General features: G+C 51.1%; 1 protein-coding gene across 6 annotated transcripts in view; it reads right to left on the bottom strand.

The window, feature by feature from the left end:
- Nucleotides 1-22,612, bottom strand: part of LOC115552492 (LIM and calponin homology domains-containing protein 1) — a 50,238-nt gene that overhangs the window by 22,020 nt on the left and 5,606 nt on the right. For 5 of the 6 annotated variants that reach the window (XM_030368640.1, XM_030368644.1, XM_030368641.1 and 2 more), the window contains exons 2-7: nt 11,600-11,670; nt 11,307-11,376; nt 9,591-9,697; nt 7,223-7,253; nt 4,693-4,803; nt 3,197-3,389 (exon numbers count right to left, since the gene is read on the bottom strand). In XM_030368640.1, coding sequence (XP_030224500.1) covers nt 3,197-3,389; nt 4,693-4,803; nt 7,223-7,253; nt 9,591-9,697; nt 11,307-11,376; nt 11,600-11,670 — 583 coding nt within the window. Of the gene's footprint in view, nt 1-3,196; nt 3,390-4,692; nt 4,804-6,365; nt 6,618-7,222; nt 7,254-9,590; nt 9,698-11,306; nt 11,377-11,599; nt 11,671-22,612 lie in introns of those variants that run through there. The other variant, XM_030368646.1, reaches the window with a different exon arrangement.

Raw genomic sequence — 22,612 nt, 5'->3', positions numbered from 1 at the left:
GAGAGGGAGAGGGAGGGAGAGGGAGAGAGGGGGAGGAGGAGGAAGAGGAGGGGGAGGAGGAGGAGGGGGAGAGGGGGGTAAGAGAGGGAGGGAGGGAGGAGGAGAGTGGGGGAGAGAGAAGGAGAGGGACGAAGAGTGGGTGAGTAAGTGAGAGACCGATGGAGAGAGGTGCAGAGAACGAGAGACAGAGAAAGAGAAAGCTGAATGAAGAGCGAGAGTGACAGAGAGTGAGGGTGGGATATAGCCCAGTAAACAGTAAACAGGTCTAAACCAGAACAGCTCCACGCCAGGGTCGTGGACGCCACAAGACGTGGCCGGCCGCTGATTGCAGGGTGAGAGAGCCGACCTAAGGCCAGTGGTGCGTCTGTATTGTTGTGTGGTGTCCTCTCCCGGGTCCTCAAACTTTAAATCACCATGCTGACAGGAGGAATGCTGGCGTCTCGCTGCGTAGATCACTGCAGAGCGAGCCAGCGTCGCACAGTGTGTCTCCATCAGGCACTACGCTCAGGGCCAGGATCAGAGAGACACCTGGAGCCACCAGGCTTTACGAGTCCAGGACTTCCCCCGCTCGCCCCTCCAATCATCCGCACATCCACCATGAACCTGAGCAGCACTCAGGTTGAAGCTCCTCAGCAGACACAAGCACCAAGTGTTCCCTTACTGCAGCAGAGGTTTCAGAAGATGGGATCCAGAATCCCCCATGGGACCCAGATATGATCAGGCTTCTCCAAGGTTAAAAACAGCCTCCTCCCAGTTAACCAACAAGCACCTCCCAGTTTACCCACAAGCTCCTTCCAGTTTAACAACAGGCTCCTCCTAGTGTAAGAACAGGCTCCTCCTGCTCTCACAGGACGGCCTTCTGGGTGTAACGAGGGATTTGCCTTGTAAAGCGGTTCAGGAACGCCGGAGCTGCGTATGGAAGTGCAACAAGCAGAAGGATGTAAAACATTCCCATGAAAGCTTGCTGTGCTCGGCTGCAAAGCAGAGTAAATAACAACAACTTAAGTTAAATCAAGTCAAATCTAATGAACCCAACAGACACGTACAACCACTAAGGTGGAGGTTCAAAGTCTTTCGTGCGTGCGTGCGTGCGTGCGTGCGTGCGTGCGTGCGTGCGTGTGTTTGTGTTTATGCGTGTCCCCTCCACCATTGGTGTAGGGCTGGGCTTCTGATCCAATGGAGGACGGGGGTTGGGTGTCTAATTGGTTGAAGGCTCCAGACCTCAGTGAAGGAGGCCAGTGTCTCCAGCGCCCCCCTCGCCCCCCCGCCGCCCCCTCGGTCTCTGGACCAACAGGTGGGAGTGTGTCCTGGTACACACAGCCCTCCTGTAGCCCCCCCAACAGCCCACCCCCTCAGAGTCAACATGGCGCGGGGGGCAGGAAGTGACCCGGGATAAGGAAGTGATCTGGGACAGAGGGCTGTTGTGCAGAGACCAGGCGCTGAGCGGAGGAACGTTCTAGAACACGGGAGGACCGGCCGTCGAGGATAGCGACGGACCGATGCCCACGTCAAACCCGGGTTTAGGGTCTGCTGCTGAACAACCTGACGGGCTGGAGAGGCTTTCTGAGGGGGGGCTCGAGGTGAGTCAGAGAAGTCGCTAAAAGATGGCTTTGTTGTGCTGGGCGGGGCGGCGGCCTGGGAGCCACAGGAACACAAAGACCCCTTTGATCAGGACCAGGTCCGCCGGACAACACGGCCCAAGGATCACCTTCCCTCAGGAAGAACTGAAGCGGACCCAGGACGAGGGGGGAGGAAGGAGGGGGGGTTGGTGGTCCCTCCAGCCCAGCAGACCAGGGGCGAGGGGGACTTGGTCCCTCTAGCTCTCACACATTGAGCGGGGCCGGGGGGGCTGGGAGGGTTAGGGTCCGGGTCTGGGTCTTGGAGGGAGGGGTCAGGGTGGGAGGGTTAAGGGAGTTCGACCCCCGGTGTCCATGAGCAGGACGCCCCCACCCCTCCCTGATCCAGTCCATTCATTATCAAGTCCGGGTCTAGACGGCCGTGTGGTCGTCTGTACAGCGGACAGAACTCTGACGTTTCCGCCCACACGCACCGTCATAAAACTATTACGGGCCTTCGTTAAAACCTGAAGAAAAAGAACCACAACCCAGAGCGGTGTCCAGAGCAGGTCTGGATGTTTTCACGCTGTCGCATCAGACGGCCGACCGGTAAACAACGCCCATGACATCATAACTGCAGGTTAGGAACCTGTGGCAGGAACCTAAAAAAACACCCCTCTGGTTTATGAAGGATGTGTTTATGAGAGAGAGCGAAAGAGAGAATATAAGAGAGAGAGAGAATGAGAGCGAGAGCGAGAGGGAGATGGGTCTCTACTTGTGCACCAGGAGATGATGTCGTCCGATGGAATCTGGTTGTTTGTTTGATATTTGAACAGAAGTGAACAGACCTGTCTCCATGGGATTACACCACTCAGACAGATAGACAAAGGGAAAGACAGTTGGGCAGTCAGACAGACAGAGGGACAGACAGACAGAGGGACAGACAGACAGAGAGACAGGGGCACACAGACAGACAGAGGGGCACACATACGTCAGTCAGAGAGAGAAGAGGACGGACTGACAGACATTCAAACAGACAGAGTCAGTCAGAGAAGAGGATAGATATACAGAGTGGCAGACAGGCAGTCAGACAGAGGAGAGGACAGATATACAGGGTGACAGACAGTCAGACACATGCACCAACAGATATAGCTCAGCACCCCTAAACAAAGAGGCCTCAGTCTCCTCTGTCTATTCTCTCTCTCTCTCTCTGGTACTCCAGACGGCCATCAGAGCTCCATCCCCCTGACAACAGACTCCCCTGCTCCAGACAGAGCCCCCTTTGTTTCAGAACCACTCAGGGCCTACCCCCCCCACACCCCTCTCCCCAAGACAAGATGTCCGCCCTGCAAGCGAATAGAAAAACGATACACAACTATTTACCTAGCATAGGTAGACAAAAAGAGAAAGAAAGAAAAGTGCAAATCAGTCACTCACAGAGTGTGTCCCCCCCCCCCCCCCCCCGGAAGAGAGAGGTTCTCCAGAGGTTCTCCATGGAAGGAGGTTCACCCAAGGTTCTCCAGAGAGGGGGAGAGGTTCTCCAGAGAGGGGGAGAGGTTCTCCAGAGGTTCTCCAGAGAGGGACAGAGAGAGGTTCTCCAGATAGAGGGCGGTTCTCCGGCCGGCGTGCGGACCACGTACCGTCGCTGCTGCCGCGGGGCGCCAGGACGTCGGGGGAGGGGGTGTGGCGGGAGCGCGAGCCCAAGGAGTCCAGGCTGTCGAAGGAGTCCTCCCGGGCGTGGCGGGGGGGCGACAGCGAGTCACTGCGCTCTGAGTCCCAGCAGTCGATGTAGCCGCTGTCCCGGATGCTGCTGGCCTTTGGGCTGACCTCCTCCTGGAGACATACATACAGAAATCTTTATCAATAGGTAGATGTATCTATCTATATATATATCTATAATCCATCCACGCTGTCCCAGATGCTGCTGGCCTTAGGGCTGACCTCCTCCTGGAGACATACATACAGAAATCTTTATCAATAGGTAGATGTATCTATCTATATATATATCTATAATCCATCCACGCTGTCCCAGATGCTGCTGGCCTTAGGGCTGGCTTCCTCCTGGAGACACACATCTATATTAATATGAAGATACATCTATATCTATAGATCTATAAATCTATCCATCTATATCTATAATTCATCCACGCTGTCCCAGATGCTGCTGGCCTTAGCGCTGGCTTCCTCCTGGAGATGTACACACATCTTTATTCATGTACTATATATCTCACTCACAGACAGACAGACGGACAGACATGTACAACTGTAATTCCTACATGCTGTCAAGGACACTGCCTTAAGGACTTCCCTCCTCCTCTACAGATATATTAATCAGGTACATATTAACATGATCCACACCACACAAAACAAGTTGAATTGCACACCTATAAGGACTCTTCCCACTCTCTTCCTAATCATTACCATTTATCTCTCCCACTCTCTCTGTCTCCCTCTCTCTGACTCCCCCCCTCTCTCTGACTCCCCCCCTCTCCCTGTCTCCCCCTCTCTCTGTCTCCCCCTCTCTCCGTCTCCCCCTCTCTCCGTATCCCCCTCTCTCCGTCTCCCTCTCTCTGACTCCCCCCCTCTCCCTGTCTCCCCCTCTCTCTGTCTCCCCCTCTCTCCGTATCCCCCTCTCTCCGTATCCCCCTCTCTCCGTATCCCCCTCTCTCCCACTCTCTCTGACACCCCCTCTCTCCCACTCTCTCTGACACCCCCTCTCTCCCCCCCTCTCCCTCTCTCCGTATCCCCCTCTCTCTTGGGCTGGAAGTTGGAGAATGCTCCTTCCTGTTGGACTACAGGAACTTCCTGTCCGCCCCACCCCTCACTGTTTCCACACTAGATACCGATACCACCGCTCCCTCCCTCCCACCCTCCCTCCCTCCCTCCTGTGTGTGGGGTAATGGAGAGGGGGAGAGAACAAATAGGGAGAGAAAGGAGAGCGGGACAGTGGCCTCACTGTCGATCGCTCACTCATTTCAGAAAGAGAGAGACAGTGAGAGTGAGAGAGACAGACATAGGTAGAGATTGTATTGCATCGAATTGGGAAGTAGAGTCGTAAACACACAAACACACAGTCAGACAGAGCTAAACAGAGAGCGAGAGAGAGACAGACAGATACAGAGAGACAGACACCCACCTGTCTCATCTGGGCCAGCAGGCCGCTGAACTGTGTCAGGTCCAGAGCGGGTCCGCTGTACCACACGCAGCTGTTGGCCGCGCGCCCCAACCAGTACAGAGTCACCAGGACCTGCACACACACACACACACACACACACACACACACACACACACACACACACACACACACACACACACACACACACACACACACACACACACACACACACACACACACACACACACACACACACAGTTAGCCATTTAGCTAGGTTACAGTCAGTTAAGTGTTGTTCAGCCAACACTAAACTAGCCATTAGCTAAATGCACTAAACTAGACGCGCCTAGCTAGCTAGCTAGCTAGCTAGCTAGGTGCGTCTAGTTTAGTGCAGGACCCTTTCGGGGTAGAGAGCTAGCGCCAGATGCTCTGCTAGCAGCCGACTCAGCAGTATCTCCACCAACCCGACGATCCAGGAATCATTCTCATAGCAGCCCAGCCTGCAGCACAGAGAGGCTGCTAACACCACTAGGGGTGATTCCTATGTTCCCAAGGTCCAATGTTCCCCGGGTGCAAAGGGTTAGGGTCAGGTTAAGGGTTATCGTGAGGGTTAGGGTAACCCTAAACCTAACCCTAACCCTAACCAATTGGAGGAGAGCCATTCTAACCAATCACAGGCGAATCAGAGGCGAAAAAGGCGGTCCTTGCCCCTACCACCACAAAGCGGGGAACATAGGACCTGGGGAACATAGGACCCGGGGAACATAGGACCCGGGGAACATAGGACCCGGGGAACATAGGTACGCTCCCCACCACTACAGTACTAGCCTGTAACGTGGCGAGGCTGCTAACACCACTACAGTACTAGCCTGTAGCGTGGCGAGGCTGCTAACACCACTAAAGTACTAGCCTGTAGCGTGGCTAGGCTGCTAACACCACTACATTACTAGCCTGTAGCGTGGCTAGGCTGCTAACACCACTACAGTACTAGCCTGTAGGGTAGCAAAGCTGTTTACACCACTAAAGTACTAGCCTCTGTACTGTAGAGGCCACCAATGCTACAAACAAATCGCTCCACCAACTACGAAGCCGTCAGTCTGTCAGTCCTTTCCAGTCCTGGCCGCTGAGGTTTCCCGTTTTCAGTCTAATAAGCAGGAGGCTCCACTCCTGGTGGTGCCCTTCAGATAATGTCACATGTTCACATTAACAGTCTGGGACGTCACCCCATCTGTGATGTCACAACACTCAGTTAGTTATGACATCACACACTCAATGATTTGTGACATCACACCCTCAGTGATTTGTGACATCACACCCTCAGTGATGTATGACATCACACACTCAGTGATTTGTGACATCACACACTGAGTGGCATGTGACATCACACACTCAGTGATTTATGACATCACACACTCCGTGACTTGTGACATCACACACTGAGTGGCATGTGACATCACACACTCAGTGATTTATGACATCACACACTCCGTGACTTGTGACATCAAACACACTCAGTCGTTTGTGACATCACACACACTTCAGTCGTTTGTGACATCACACACACGCAGTGTTTGTGACATCCCACAAACCTAGTGATTTGTGACATCACACACTGATCGGAACACATTAACCAAAACATCCATCCATCCACCCAAACACACCACAGCCATGTTATTAGAATAGGACAGCTCTACCTTAACCTCTACTGAACGCAGAACTCCAAACGTCCAGAGCCGCTTGTTAAAGCGTCCTGTTCCCTGGGTCGATGCTACCGCGGTCTGTGTACCCTACCTCCCTCCTCCTCCTCCTCCCTCTCCTCCTCCTCCTCCCTCTCCACCTACAGCGGTCTGGGTAACCTGCCTCCACATCCTCCTACCCACCCCGGGATGTGGGGAGCTGCTAGCATCACCTGGCTAACCTAGCCTATAGCACGCCTGCTGACTCTAGCGTCACTTAGCAACAGCAGCTCCTCTCTGCGGCCGAGGCAACCTGCTGACTGCTGTGTTGTTTAGGGGGGGGGGGGGGGTAAGAAAGAGAGAGAGGAGGAGTAAGGAGAGAGAGGGAGGGAGGGAGCGTGTGAAAGACCCAGGCCGAGGACCGCAGAAGGGGAGGAGTCTTCACAGCGCTGTATTTATAGAACAGATGATAAGACATATTCAAAGTAGTGGAGTCAGCGACGGCAGGACCCAGCTCCCGCCATGACGAACCACGCGGAAACGGGTGAATTATGGGATGCAAATGATCTACCGAGCGCAAGAGGTCCACATGGATGAGAGGGAGGGAGGGAGGGAGAGAGGGGGAGAGGGAGGAGGAAATGGAGGGGAGAGTGTGGGAGAAATGAAAGGTGAGAGAAAAAGGAGGAGGGAGAGAGAAAGAGGGAGAAAGAAAAAGAAAGACGCTAAAATAGGTCAGACAAAAAGATCTGAAACTAGAGCAGGCTAAACAGATAGGACATAGAGTTGGAGAACATAGACCGCATCCACCAGGGAGCTAGGCAATGTAAGAGCACTAGAAGACATCACACTTATAAATAAATATAACTTATACTTACATTATTTATCTTCCTGCTTTCTTCTGACGGCCTGGGGGACACACAGAGAGAGTTAAACATTATGTACAGACATAGCTCTACACACAGCTGTCTTTATCTCTCCATCTATCTCTCCATCTCCATCTATTTCCAATCTCTCCATCCTTATCTCTCTATCCCTTTTTCTACTATCTTCAATTATCACTCCATCTCTCACTCTATCTGCTGTCTCGCATCTGTCTCTACAGACATTGTGTCTCAATATGAATTACATAGTGTGGAAACATACAGTATGTATGAGGTAAATACACATAGTTTGTCTCTAAAGTATGTAGTTACTATATACACACACACACACACACAGTAGAGACATAATGGATGCATGTTCTATAAACGCTGTACAGTAAATACACAGTAGAGAGAGACACACACACACACACACACACACACACACACACACACACACACACACACACACACACACACACACACACACACACACACACACACACACACACACACACGTGAGTGAACAGGAAGCACTCACACATATTCCAGCAGGTATGACATCAGGACCAATCAATCATAAGTTCATCAGATTCAAGATCATATGGAGTTCAGCTCTGGCCTGACCTATTATAACCTACCATACCTATAATCTTACTATACAAGTATTAAATATAGCCAACTATACACCAAGTATTAAATATAGCCAACTATACACCAAGTATTAAATATAGCAAACTATACACAAAGTATTACATATAGCCAACTTTACACCAATATTGCCCGAAGTATCAAATAGAAAACAAAGTATTACATATTACACAAGCTTTCACGTGAAATTACAATAAACACACAGACACAGAAACACACCCCCACCCTAAAACAAACACACACTGAAACACACACACGCGGATCATTCCTCTGCTGTGACAGAAGCTGCCAGATGATTCTCCTGAGCTGACATCAGACCAGCTTTGTCCTCTCGCTCGCCCTCTCTCTCCTAATCTGAGTGACAGCCGACGAGAGCTGCCAGGGAAGTGTCACACACACACGCACGCTCTTACACCATGCACACACACAAACACACAATCTTACATTGTGCATGAACACACACACACACACACAACCTTACAACGTGCATGCACACACACACACTCATACAACGCGCACACACACACACACACACACACACACACACACACACACACACACACACAGGCCATACAAACACAGGGTGTGCTTTGGTTGTTGTCGTAGCAACATAGTGCTGTCACGGCTGATCTGGGAGTGTTTGGATAGGGATCTGAACAGATGACCCATTGTCCCACTCCACTTCACTTAACATGAAGGGACTGGTTGGACAGACAGAGAGACAAAAAGACAGACACCATTTGGAAGACCTCCTGCAGAAGATGGAATGGATGAGAGCAATAGTATGATAGCGGTGTAGCATGTAGCAGTTCAGCGTGCAGTGGTGCAGCATTTAGCAGTGTAGCGAAGCAGCATGTAGCATGTAGCGGTGTAGCATGTAGCAGTGTAGCTGAAGCAGTGTAGCGGTGCGCAGTGCAGCATGTAGCGGTGTAGCATGTAGCAGTGTAGCATAAAGCAGTGTAGCATAAAGCAGTGCAGCATGTAGCGGTGTAGCATGTAGCTGTGCAGCATGTAGCGAGGTAGCGGTGCAGCATGTAGCGGTTCAGCGTGCAGCGGTGTAGCGGTGCAGCATTTAGCGGTGCAGAATTTAGCGGTGTAGCGTTTATCGGTGTAGCGTTGTAGCATGTAGAGGTGTAGCATATAACGGTGTAGTGTTGTAGCACGTAGCGGTGTAGCATGTAGCGCTGCAGCATGTAGCGGTGTAGCGGTGCAGTATGTGGCAGTGCAGCATGTAGCGGTGCAGCGTGTAGCGCTGTAGCATGTAGCGGTGCAGCATTTAGCGGTGTAGTGGTGTAGCATGTAGCACTGCAGCATGTAGCTGGGCAGCGCTGTAGCATGTAGCGCTGTAGCATGTAGCGGTGTAGCATGTAGCGGTGTAGCGGTATAGCGGTGTAGCATGTAGCGCTGCAGCATGTAGCGCTGCAGCATGAAGCGCTGTAGCATGTAGCGCTGCAGCATGTAGCGGTGTAGCGGTATAGCGGTGCAGCATGTAGCGGTGCAGCATGTAGCGGTGTAGCGGCATGAAGGTGCAGCAAATAGCGCTGCAGCATGTAGCGGTGTAGCGGTATAAAGGTGCAGCAAATAGCGCTGCAGCATGTAGCGGTGCAGCATGTAGCAGTATAGCGGTGTAGCATGTAGTGGTATAGCGGTGTAGCTTGTAGCGGTGTAGCATTTAGCGGTGTAGCGGTGTAGCATGTAGTGGAGTAGCATGTAGCGGTGCAGGGGGTCTCACTTGGCGGTGGGGCGCGGCGAAGTTTCCTGCAGGTCTCCGGGGTCAAACAGCTGAGAGCCCTTCAGGCCCAGGTCCTCACAGCCCCTCAGGAACACACACAGGTTCTCCTGGACACACACAAAGACACACACACAGACACACACACACACACACACACACACACACACACACACACACACACACACACACACACACACACACACACACACACACACACACACACACACACACACACACACACACACACACATTGTTAGAACAACATCACAGTGCAAATATGAAGGACACAGAGACACACACTTTCTGATCTGTATTAAATCTCTCTCTCTTTCTCTCTGAAGCAAGCTGAGGCAGAATTCAGAAACCTTTCTTTCTTTCTTTCTTTCTTTCTTTCTTTCTTTCTTTCTTTCTTTCTTTCTTTCTTTCTTTCTTTCTTTCTTTCTTTCTTTCTTTCTTTCTTTCTTTCTTTCTAGCTTCTCTCCTCCTCTCCAACAGGGTGTCACAATTTCCCCTCAGCCCAGATTGTCACACACACCCATTAGCTCCCCCAAACAGGAAGGGACGGGACCAGGGATGTGTTGTGTTATGATTGGCCAGATAACGTGAGGTCCCAGGATGCCGGGTGTTGATGTGTTTCACACCCCAGACGCTACGCCCAGCCCTGCGAACACCTCCCGCCACAGGAAGCTCACTGAGGCGGCTAGTAGAGTTAGCAGATTGAGTTAGCAGATGGAGTTAGCAGATTGAGTGAGCCGACTGCGCTAGCTGACAAAGTTGGTCAACCGAGTTGGCTGAGAGAGTTAACTGACAGAGCTAACACCTTCGAATGACTGTTGGAGTTAGCTGGTAAGGTTGGCTAACTATGTAACTAACTATTACTAAGTAACTATTTAAGTCGGCCCTCTGATAAGACTGTTGCAGACAGAGTTAGCAGACAGAATTATCAGACAGCTACAGCAGGAGGAGTCTTAGCGAATCCCAAACTGCACACCACTGGGTCCCAGAGACACTGTTACACCACAGCGAGCAGAAATGTATCATCATGGAAACAGATGAAAGCACACAACGCGATGTGAAAACCCAGATTGGAAGAAAAAAGGAACTAATGAGCAGAGAGGGACAGACTGGAGAGATGTGGTGGCTAGGCTAACAGGCTAATGTACGGTCGTGTCACCAGGGGTTACAGGAGCCTAAGAATCCGCTCAGGACATCTTCGGTGTGTAGATGCTGACCTTGTTAAAACACCACAGAAGTGTTTCCTTCCCGAACAGACGCCTGTGACCTTCTTGTGAAGCGCAACGTCATGTTTAGACATTCTCGGGAGGTGGGGTCGACACCTCCACCTGCAGGACTGCTGCCCCCTGATTGGCTCATTAGTTCAACGCCCTGGTGTGTTATTGGGTATTAACGAGCATGCTCTGTAAGTGTTACATGTGAGGCATAACACAACGTGTGTGTGTGTGTGTGTGTGTGATGCGGATTAGTGTACTTTGCGTTTCCTGTTGACATGGGCACACTACAAACACGGCCGCACACAACATCCTGTATACAGTACTGCCAACGCACACACACACACACACACACGGATGGAGTGATGACTTGATGGAGGAAGGGATGAGTGGGGGTGGAAGAGGAGGAGGAGGAGGAGGAGGAGGAGGAGGAGGAGGAGGAGGCGGAGGAGGAGAGATGGAGAGGGAGGAGGAGGTGGAGGCTCACCAGGCCAGCGATGTGGGTCTGCAGTTTGTTGACCTTCTTGACGAGGCCGGGGCTGATGCAGCTCAGCAGCCTGCAGAGGAGGACGATTTGGCATCAAAACATTTAGGTTATAAAACTAAAGCAGGACCCAGTAGAATCCAGTATAAGGCCAGCCCCGGTATAAACCAGTCTAAAGCCAGCCCCAGTATAAAGCCAGTTCCAGTATAAACCAGTATAAAGCCAGTCCCAGTATAGAGCCAGCCCGGTACAAACCAGCAGAACGTCAGATGAAGGAGGGGGGGGGGGTCACTTACTGGCAGAGCAGAATTCCGTTCTCCAGAGCCGCTCTGAAATCCCGCTCAGCAAAACTTCTCCCGGTCACGGCCTGGAAACAGGGAACAGAAGCCGTTAGCACGGTAACCCTCTACCTCCACACGCCCGGCGGCGGCTAGCACGCTAGCTGGCATGCTATCTTCCCCATCAGCATTCAGGAGCAGTTAGCACCGAGTTAGCCACCGTGCAGTACTCCAGGTGGTCCCTGTAATCCCCAGAGGACCGTGTGGGTCTCCAGGTCCCAGTGAGATCATGAACTGTGGGAGGCTTAGAGAATGAAGCTAATTCAACCCCAGATTAGGACCAGCGCGGAATGTGGGACCCAGGGGGGTTAACCAACCCGGGACCAGAACCCAGAACCCAGACCACCTTGTGCCCCAAGGCCTCCAGAGGTCTTCATTGCCGAGGCAGATCCACGTCCCGGGGAGCCTCGTCCAGGATTGACGGTCTTCTCCGGGTGTACCGGGTTGTCTCGTTGCTAGTGGCGCTGAACGCTAACAGGCTTGAGCTAAGCCGCCTCATCCCCATCTAATGGCCCTGGCCGGGTAACGCGTGACGACAGCGGATTAGCCCGCCGACGCGCCGCGGGGTTTGCATGCGTTTGCATGAGCGGGTCGCTTTACATGAGGGCCTGGACTAACACCGGTGAGAGGCTGGGACAACCAGGAGAAGTGTCGCAAACCTTTAATTATTCAAACAGGACGATTTTAACAGAGCTTTTGGACAAGTGTTGGAAGTTTTGGAAGGATTCCGACAACAACGTGGAATAACTTCAAAACACTTCGGTATTTCAATATGGAAACCAAAAGCTGAACACTCCCAAACTTGCTCAGAATGTTCAGAAGAACGGATCGCACGTGAATCATCAAATGACAACTTGATGAAGATCCAGTTTGAGCCGACCCAGGCCGGTGGAAGGAGCCAATCCCACTACAGGATGAGGTTCCCCAGCTGGTTCCCCTGTTGGTTCAGCTGTGGAGCAGAGGGTGGATGTGCAGCTCCTGGGCTGAGCGTACGGCCCGGGACTGGAGACATGTCGGCTAGTGTACCTCCAGCCTCTAATGGGTCACAGACCGCCATGTAGACTGGTTAGCAGGCAGACAAGCACCTAGGCAGGCAGGCAGACAGAGAAACTGGAGGCTTCCATTCCAAAATGCAGTCCATTCAGAGACAGGTCATTAAGGAGCAGGTAGGGGTTAGGCAGTACAGAGACGGGTCATTAAGGAGCAGGTAGGGGTTAGACAGTACAGAGGCAGGTCATTAAGGAGCAGGTAGGGGTTAGACAGTACAGAGACAGGAAATTAAGGAGCAGGTAGGGGTTAGACAGTACAGAGACAGGTCATTAAGGAGCAGGTAGGGGTTAGACAATACAGAGACGGGTCATTAAGGAGCAGGTAGGGGTTAGACAGTACAGAGACGGGTCATTAAGGAGCAGGTAGGGGTTAGGCAGGACAGAGACAGATCATTAAGGAGAAGGTAGCTGTACTGTAGAAGGTAGAAGCTAACTGAATACCCTGAATACAGTTGTCTCCTGCCCCCTGCATAGCAGCATGACCTCAGAGAGTCCGTACTGCTCAGATTATGAAGTCAGTTTACGATGCAGCATCAGTATGAAGATGTGTTGATTGACGTCTGGAACCCAAAGCCAGGCCAGCTGTGTTGGAGCTGCCAGTCCGAGGCCACAGCGCGGTTCTCCTGGGCTTTCAAAGGGAGCATGACCAGATCATGAGCCAACGCCAAGACCACCACGTCCCAGACCCCAGCCCTGGGGGCCAGCATTCCCAGGTCTGGTCCAGCGGTGACATGTCACCAGGTGTCAGATCCATCACGCCACGCGTCTGAGGGCGGGGCCGTACATCTTGTGGTTTATGTCCTGCGGGGGGAGCCGGAGGTCCCCAGACCCCCGTCTCGACCTGGATTCTTTATTTATCCCCACATTAAGAGAAAGAGCCTGGCCTCGATTTACCAAGGCTCTGATAAATGTGTCAGTTCGCCTGCTGGATGTCACCGAGAATAGATGACCTTCTTTATGTTTCTCTCTCTCTTTCACAACTCCTTCTCTCCATCTCTATCTCCGCCTCTTCAGCCCTCCTTTCCCTCCATCTCCACATTCTCACCTCCTTCTCTTCATTCCAGGCCTTTGCAGGAGCAGTTCCGTTAATGTACATCACTACCCTGTGGTGTGTTCATGTACATCACTTCCACGTGGTGTGTTCATGTACATCACTACCTCGTGGTCTGTCATGTACATCACTACCCCATGGTGTGTTCATAGACATCACTATCTTGTGGTGTGTTCATGTACATCACTACCCCGTGATGTGTTTATGTACATCACTAACCCGTAGTGTGTTCATGTACATCACTACCCTGTGGTGTGTTCATGTACATCACTTCCTTATGTTTTTTGATATTCTACTGGAGACCTCTGATCCAATCCCATATATTATAATCTATAATAACGTTTCTCAACATGCAAAGCACACAGAATGGACTGTGAACAACTGAAAGCTGCCAAGAGCTTGAGGGGAGCTCTTTGACTTGCGGTTCCAACAACATTGATTATATGGACTTTGTCTCTGTAGGAGCTAAGGTGAACATATAACTACATTGTCTTCATAGTGAGACCATTTCCGCACACAATAAACACCTGAAGAACACCTTTCAGACACCTCGTCACCAGGTTATGAAGGCCTTAATGACTTCCTCCGTCGACAGCACAGAGGCTGAGGGGAAGTGTTGCTATCAACCATTAGGAGGAAAACATGTTTTTGTTTTTCAACAGGGGAGCCGGCCCGAGCCTATCGCATCGCCACACCCAGAGGGACCTCATCAGGAAAGGCCCTGTTGGGCCCCTGGTGGACTCGGAGCCTCTGTAGCCTCTGAGAGCGGAGGCAGGAAGTGGAGGGCATAAAAAGAGTGCCTCCCGTTTAGAGCGGGGGTTCTGTTTGGTCCAGAGTCCGAGAAAAAAAGAAAAGGGCCACAACTTGGAGAAACAGAAGCCCAACAGAGAAGGTTAGAAGTTATTGCCAGTAACAATAACATCATCCCTTCAAGAACATGTGTAGTTATGCCCAATATCCACGTCCATTTGGTATGATATCATCCTCAGCCTTGGTCTAATTAAAGTAACACGTGGTTGAGCATACAGAGCACAAGCACCAGAACAGCTCACAGATTTGGAGAGCAAACAAAGAGAGCATTAAAGTCACCGTTAGGCCCGGTCTGATCGGGGTGAACTGTGTGGAGGTGAAAGCGTGGGCTGGGTCTGGAGTCTTCTGGGCCAGAACCCACGCGGGTCACACGTTGGAATGTGTCGCTGCGGTGCTTTCAGAGGAATGCCCCCCCCCTATTGTCCCCCAAAACAAACCTGAAACAATAAGACCCCACGCCCACGGCTGGGTTCGTTCTCCTCACTTCCTGTGTGCTGATCGCTTCTCAGGGGATTCAAACTGACAAAGCTCTCCTCACAACCACGAGGAGGTCTGTCTTGGCTCCGACAGGAGTGATCTGTCAGTAAGACACCGCTGCACCGGCCAGACCCTCCCGCGGGGGAGGGACGGCCGGCTTCCAGCTTCTCTTTCACCAACCTGGAAAAAATATATATCTTCTCGGAAACCTTCACTCTCCCAGGAGGCCACGCCCCGGGGAGACACGTCCGTTACCATCTCCACCTTCCTCCAGGAAACCTCCTCGGATGACTCCCTCAGAAAGGAGTACCCTCCTTACAGACACAACACCGCTGGGATGAGACGAGGCACCGGGCCCCTCAACGGCGGGCGTTGGGTTACCACGGCAGACCGACCGGAGGCCTGGAGCTCCAGAACCTCAGCCTCCCTCTCAGGGGCCTGGGGGTCTGGCCGGGGAAAGGAGATCTGTTCCCAGGGTCGGCTCCCAGGGGCTACCTGTCCCAACTACCGGGGGGGGGGGGAAAGTGTTGAGGGGAGGAAGGGGACTACTCAAGACTCCCTGGAGCCTGGTCCTGATCCGCTTGTTAGGAGGTGACAGCTGTTTGTTGAGGGCCTCGGGCAGGACGAGCAGGTACACAGCCCCCTCCGTCAGGACACATTTATGAAACCATCCTGGAGATGATAATGTTACCTAACAGAGCACGAAGCCATCGCTACAACCAGGTTTAATGACAGCCTCACATACCTTCGTCTACTAGTCATTACGCTCCGAGTCTCATCTGTTTGGATTCAGAAGCCAAACCAGCAGGGAAAGAGAGCAGCCGAGGCTGTGTGCACACCGACAATCTCACCCCAGTAGAGGAAATGTGGGGAAGCTTTTGAGCACATGGCCTGGAGACAGGGGACAGTATGGATGCACAGAGCAGGCGGATAAGATCCATTTCATTCCAGAGGAATATGCCTTCTTGGATTTTCTGTTTGAACAAGAGACTGAAAACAATAAGAATGGCCTTATTCAGAGCGGTGAAACCTGAACCAGCTGTTCTATGTCCCACGAACAAACCGAAAACCAACCGTTGCTCCACCTCTCACTGTCTATAGGGTTAAGCCTGACCCCGGGCTGCGCTCTGAGTAAATGAAGAGATTCCAGAGATAAACGCAGACGCTTCCATCGAGCTGCTCCACTGTGGCCGCTGGCCAGGGGCCAGGGGCCAGGGCCGGCCTCCTGGCCTCCACTGGTTCAGAGGGAGGTCAGGCCTTGTGTCCGTCCTCCATCAGTCATCCAGAGCTTTACAGGCGCCGTCTCTACCAGTGGCCCCAACACCCCAGGGCTCCCTGACCGGCCCCTGGCCCCGCAGAGACTCCCGCGGGGACCTTTGTCCCATCTTGACGCCCGGCCTCTGCTGGGTGGGGGCTTCTTGTGACGCCATGGCAACGGCCACACAGAGAGGCCGGTGACGCTGAAGACCTTGTGTCTCTGAAGAAGCTCTAGAACCACGCGCTGGCCCCTGGAGGTCGGTGGTCCCGTTCAGACTTCACTCCTATCAAACTCATCCAGAGGTTCTTCACCATACCGGTCAAATAGACCGATAGAAGGAACCTGATGGTTATGATTCCTTAAAAACAATTCACTGACCGTCCCGCGGGTCACTTCAAAGTGGTCTTCAACGTTCTGACTCTGAACAAACCCTGAACAGAAGCTGTGCGTGAACTCATTCACACACACTGCAGTGAAGCAGATCCTGAGAGTAGACACAAGAATAATGGTTAAGCAACTCCACGCTGTCGCCAAGTGCAATAAATCCACTTAAGGAACTGTGGTTTGGGGTATGATTATGAACAGAAAAGTCAGGATCAGGAGCATGCAGTCAGAATGTCTGAGTTTATGTTTGAACGTTGTTCACTTTTATAAGCATGAGAAAAACGAAACACACACACACACACATGCACACGCACACGCACACACGCACGCAGAAGGTGGTTATGATGGACAGAACATTGAGACCACATTTCAAAACAGACAACCTAACGAGAACATCTTGCTTCTCAGAAGATCTCCACATGTTCACAACAGAGCAGGAAGAGGAAAGAACCAAAATCGGCCGTTTTTTAATTCCGAAAAACATAAAAAAAACAAAAAGGATAAGATGAATCCCGTTTGGTTTGAAACTAAAAAGGAAAAGCATTCGGAACTCAGAGGATAATAATAATAATAATAATAATAAATTAAATGTATATAGCGCTTAATATGGTACTCTAAGACGCTTTACATATTGCCCTATCAAAACTAGGATGTAACTGGTAGCTTCTGAGTGATGGGATCCCAGTGGAAACCAGGACTGGGCGTGGTCTATCGAGAGAAGTGAGTGAGTGAGTGAGCGAGCGTGATGTAACCAGTTACTCATGAAGCACTCCTACTCAGCACCAGCTCCTCACTTATTAGTCACATCCCAGCCTTCGATGGAGCGGTAATGAGCACTGACCACTGAGACTTCAGCTAGCACAGCACTAACCTTCACAACGACAACACACACGGTTATAGCTCACCTATATACAGCTAGCGCATCATATAGCAAACACATGCTACAGCTAGCTGGACGGAAGGTGGGGGCACGCACACACGCAGGCAGGCAGGCAGGCAGGCAGGCAGGCAGGCAGGCAGGCAGGCAGGCAGGCAGGCAGGCAGGCAGGCAGGCAGGGAGGCAGGGAGGCATGCACGCGCGCGTTTGGCTTCAGAACACTCCGGTTCTTGGGGAGAGTCAGACATTGTCTAGTAATGGATCACTTTATCAACGCTCTGTGGCTGCGTTCCAGTAGTAATGGTCTAGAAAGCTTTATTCACCTGTAACACATCGTCTCCCCTTTCTACACAAAACCTGATATGCAACACGAGCCTCTCAGGCATGTTTGATGACTGATGCAAGCTTCTACTTACACGTCTATTAATAACTTTGAGAGGAACGTGATTGACTCAAAAACATCCATCTCTTCCAGTCACATGCCAAAAAGTGAAAACCACAACCACTTGTTAAAACCTTTTCTACACAACGTCTCATCACGGCAGTGTCGACTGAAACCACATGAAGTGATCACGCTGTTCACTTCATGCTCTCCTCCAATTCCCCTTCATCACTATCTCCTTAGTCCCGCCCTCCTCCCTCCAATCCCCTCACCTGTCCCTTCTTATGCCCTGACATCCTGCTGTCTCTGTAGAACAGGCAGGACATGAAGTATTGCGGAAAAAAGAATCCTGAAACTCAGATGAATCTCCCCTTCCCTACTCCCCTTCCCTACTCCCCTTCCCTACTCCCTTCCCACTGAAAGGAGGACAAACTCATTGAGGACCAGAAAGCCTCTCTGCCAGGCCAGGCCTGGGTCCTGGCTCAGAGGAACCGTTCCTGGTTCCTGGCTCAGAGGAACCATTCATTGGTCCTGGCTCAGACGAACCGTTCCAGCTAACCGGGGGGGAATACGTCGTCTCAATGTTCCTATCACGGTTCCAACGGTTCTAAAGGCTTTTGGAAGGAAGAAGATGGATTGAACAGTTGTGCCACCGATTGATTGCAAACAAGGTTCACAGAGTTTGTGAATAACTCAACCGGCGTATGGTGGGAAACACAGCAGCCAACGCACTGTTGTGTGAGGAAATAACAAATCACTGGTAGCATGTCAAACACAAAAGGCACATTGTACACGACGCCTGGGCCACAAAGTTCAGGCTCAGTGGGGAACCCAGATCTGACAGAGATTAGCTTTTCAAGTTCTCTGCGCCAATACAAATATTTGGAATATTTTGGAAAACTTTAAAACCGTGTTTTATAACGGTTGAGTATGCTACGTAAAAGAGGTTAAGGGTGATAGCCTGGATGTGAGGGCTCCTCATGCTGCTAAAGAGGTTTAGGGTGTTCTTTATTAAATAGCAAAAGGAGTAATGCTACGTAATAAAGAGGTTAAGGGTGTAAGCCTGGATGTGAGGGCTCCTCATGCTGCTAAAGAGGTTGAGGGTGTTCTTTATTAGATAGCAAAAGGAGTAATGCTACGTAATAAAGAGGTTAAGGGTGTTAGCCTGGATGTGAGGGCTCCTCATGCTGCTAAAGAGGTTGAGGGTGTTCTTTATTAATTAGCAAAAGGAGTAATGCTACGTAATAAAGAGGTTAAGGGTGTAAGCCTGGATGTGAGGGCTCCTCATGCTGCTAAAGAGGTTGAGGGTGTTCTTTATTAAGTAGCAAAAGGAGTAATGCTACGTGATAAAGAGGTTAAGGGTGTTAGCCTGGATGTGAGGGCTCCTCATGCTGCTAAAGAGGTTGAGGGTGTTCTTTAATAAGTAGCAAAAGGAGTAATGCTACGTAATGAAGAGGTTACGGGTGCTAGTGTGGATGTTAGGGCAGGTTGTGAGCTCATCCGAGCTCAGGGAGCAGCTAGTGATCTCCATTCAGCCTCCTCTCTCCTCTCTCCTCATCAGCTCTCTGAGGTAGCTGTCACCACATCAGGAGCTGCTGCGGACAGACTCGACCGGAGACGACGGAGACCTTCTAGAAACATTCCAGGGGATTCTCCTAAAGATCACAAAGTGTAGTCCTGTTAAAGGTAAGATAAGTGTTCACATGTGAGGAGTTTGGTGGTGTGAGGGTGGTGTGAAGATATAATATACCAAACGAAATCCAAAGACCACCAGAGACCAAAGGGCAAAGTGTTATTCTTCATCTCGGGTTTCTGGTATGTAGAAATTTGACAAAAACATATTAAAATATAATACAAATATTAAATCAAGGGTTTCGAAGCCAGCCCTCAAACCCTCCACCCTGAACCAGGCAGCCAGCCTACCCCTCAGACTAGTCCCTGCTCTAAACCTCAAAGCAATGGGCCCTTTCTTAGGACTGGGGCCCCTTCTCCAGAGGAGGGAAAAGAAAATCCTGTGAAAGGTTTGCTCCCTGGAGTGACATCAGAGAGAGGGCATTGAACCACTTAGAGCCGTTCAAACAGGAACCCAAGGTCAGTCTGACACCCGTAGCTTTATAAGAGTCTGTGAGTGATTTGCGGAGGCATCGTATGAGGGTAATCTAGCTCTATGCCGGGCGCGGTCTTGACCACAGCATCCAGAGACCTTCTGGAAACTTCTTCGACTTTTTACTGCGTCAGCTATTTCCGTCTGAAAGCTCTTTAGCGATTGACAGGTCTGAGTGGCTGGGCACAGCATTCCAACCAATTAAGGTATTGATTACAGCGAGGCGGGTTCCAGGGAGGAGTGAAGCTACGGCGAATCCAACCCTGATGGATCAATAGGTATCCCTGCTAGGCTCAGCACGCCCTGCGTGGGGTGTACTACAACTAGGGTTCAGTCATTGAGCGGACCTCAGATAGTTATTTAGGAGATGGTCCATTAACCATTAGAGCATTCACAGGGCTCTTTTATCCAAAGCGACTTGCAATAAGTCCATTTGTCAGAGGAAAGAGAAACAACAAAATAATCGCCGTCGGTACAGTAAGGATGTTCATAGAACCAAGTGTCAGGCACTTACAATCATTAGGTTAACCCATTCCCCGTATACAACACAGATAGCTAGGATAAGATGCTAAACAATGCACTATTTTTAAGTGACAGTACGTACAACATACAAGATGTCCTTCTAAGGTAGAGGTTAGGAGGACATCTGGCTCAACAATGCCTACAGGTAGGCTGGACTTTGAGGATTGAACCCAGGAAGATTCAGAGGGCTGCGTTCCACCTGGAAGGGTTAGCAGTCCAGACATCCCCTCCTTTCCGTGAAGTGGGTCGAAGTCAGACCGCAGACCCGATGGGTCCCGGCCCTGACCCCACTCCTCCTGGCTATGGGGACCTCTCCTAGGGGCCCGCGTTGGTACAGACGCCCGGGCCCCAGCTTCAGGACCATCAGATAGAGCCATGGACGTGTTAAAGAACTACAGACCTGCTCTCGGTCAGGGACTGGAAGTACTGAAAAACGACCTTATAAATCAATGGACCCACCCAGCAAAACTAAACTGTAAACTGGTTTACGAGGCCGGACTGGCCCTGGGCTGCTCACAGACAGATGGTCCTCGGATGACTTCATCGTATTGGAAAGGTTGACTTCAGAACCAGGAATATGGATTGCATCAAGACCTCCATAAACTGGATGAAGATGAAGACAGCTGTCAGGGTTCAGTCAGACACTGAGGCTGGAAAAAACACTTCACAGCACGACTAGCTGAGGTAAGATCAAATGACGTGGACAAGGTAACATAAGTTAAGATAAGATAATTGATCTACGACGAGCCAAGATAAGAGAAGATAAAATGATCGAGGACAAGCCAAGATAAGACAAACATTTGTGGGATAAAAAATAAATAAAAATGAACACATAGAGTTATCATTACAACTAAGATAAGATTGAACTTTATTATTCCCAGATGGGAATTTCGGGATTCATATGTTCCGAAATCCACAGCCAATCGTAAACGACATCCTCCATGCTCTCCGTTCCCCAGGACGTGGTGGAGGTCTCAGGATCCTGGACCCCAAACCTCTGGGGTAGAGGTCCAGGATCCTTGACCTCTGGGGTCGAGGTCTCAGGCTCCTGGACCCTGGACCTCTAGAGTAGAGGTCTCAGGCTCCTGGTCCCTGGACATCTGGTGTAGAGGTCTCAGGCTCCTGGACCCCATCAGTGGAGGGCCCTGGCCCAGGTCTCGCCCAGGGGTCAGTCAGTAGGGATGCCCGGGTTCTTCTTGGCTCTGGGAACCTGCACTCCTGTCACTCCTGGTTACCAGCGATGGGACTCCCCCCCACCCCCCTCCTGGGGCCTGGGGCCCGGCCTTTGTGCCTCTCCCCAGGGGGGCGGGGGCCGGCCCGGGCTGCAGCTATGCCCTCCTGGGGGCCGGAGCTTCAGGCTGGGCTCTGACAGCCCGTGGCGGTCCGGACCACCATCAGACAACTGCGTCTGTCTTTATATACGCCTTGTAACCCAGACTTCCTGAAGAGGGGAGTTGTGGCTTTGTTTCAATGGCCGCAGTGCAGGAGCAAGGCATAGGAACGTAGCACAGCACAGCATTACAGCCCAGTAGCATAGGACACTAGCATAGCATAATAATATAGTAATAATAGATATTTTACAGTGCTATTCTTGGTACTCAATGCCGTTTTACAAAAAGGAATACACACAGACACTCAAACAAAAGGCAAATAAACAACACTACAACAATAGACAACACATTGAGAGCGAGAGCGAGAGCGCGCGAGAGAGAGAGAGAGAGAGAGAGAGAGAGAGAGAGAGAGAGAGAGAGAGAGAGAGAGAGAGAGAGAGAGAGAGAGAGAGAGAGAGAGAGAGAGAGAGAGAGAGAGAGAGAGAGAGAGAGAGAGAGAGAGAGAGAGAGAGAGAGAGAGAGAGAGAAAGTAGCAACCCCTATCTGTATAGCACAGTTGCCCAGCAGAGTAGCACATCAGAATAGCATAGCACAATAGCCTAGTACAGTAGCAGAGCACAGTAACAGCACCACAGCAATACTTTTCTTAATCAAAGTACCGGTCCATTCTTAATGCTGTGTCATGCAACACACACGCAGTCAGCTGAAATACTAATGTGTCACTTT

This window comes from Gadus morhua, chromosome 10 (assembly GCF_902167405.1).
Source record: "Gadus morhua chromosome 10, gadMor3.0, whole genome shotgun sequence".
Lineage (NCBI taxonomy): Eukaryota > Metazoa > Chordata > Actinopteri > Gadiformes > Gadidae > Gadus > Gadus morhua.
The sequence above is the reverse complement of the archived record's forward strand: the minus strand, read 5'-3'. Positions and strand labels throughout refer to the sequence as shown.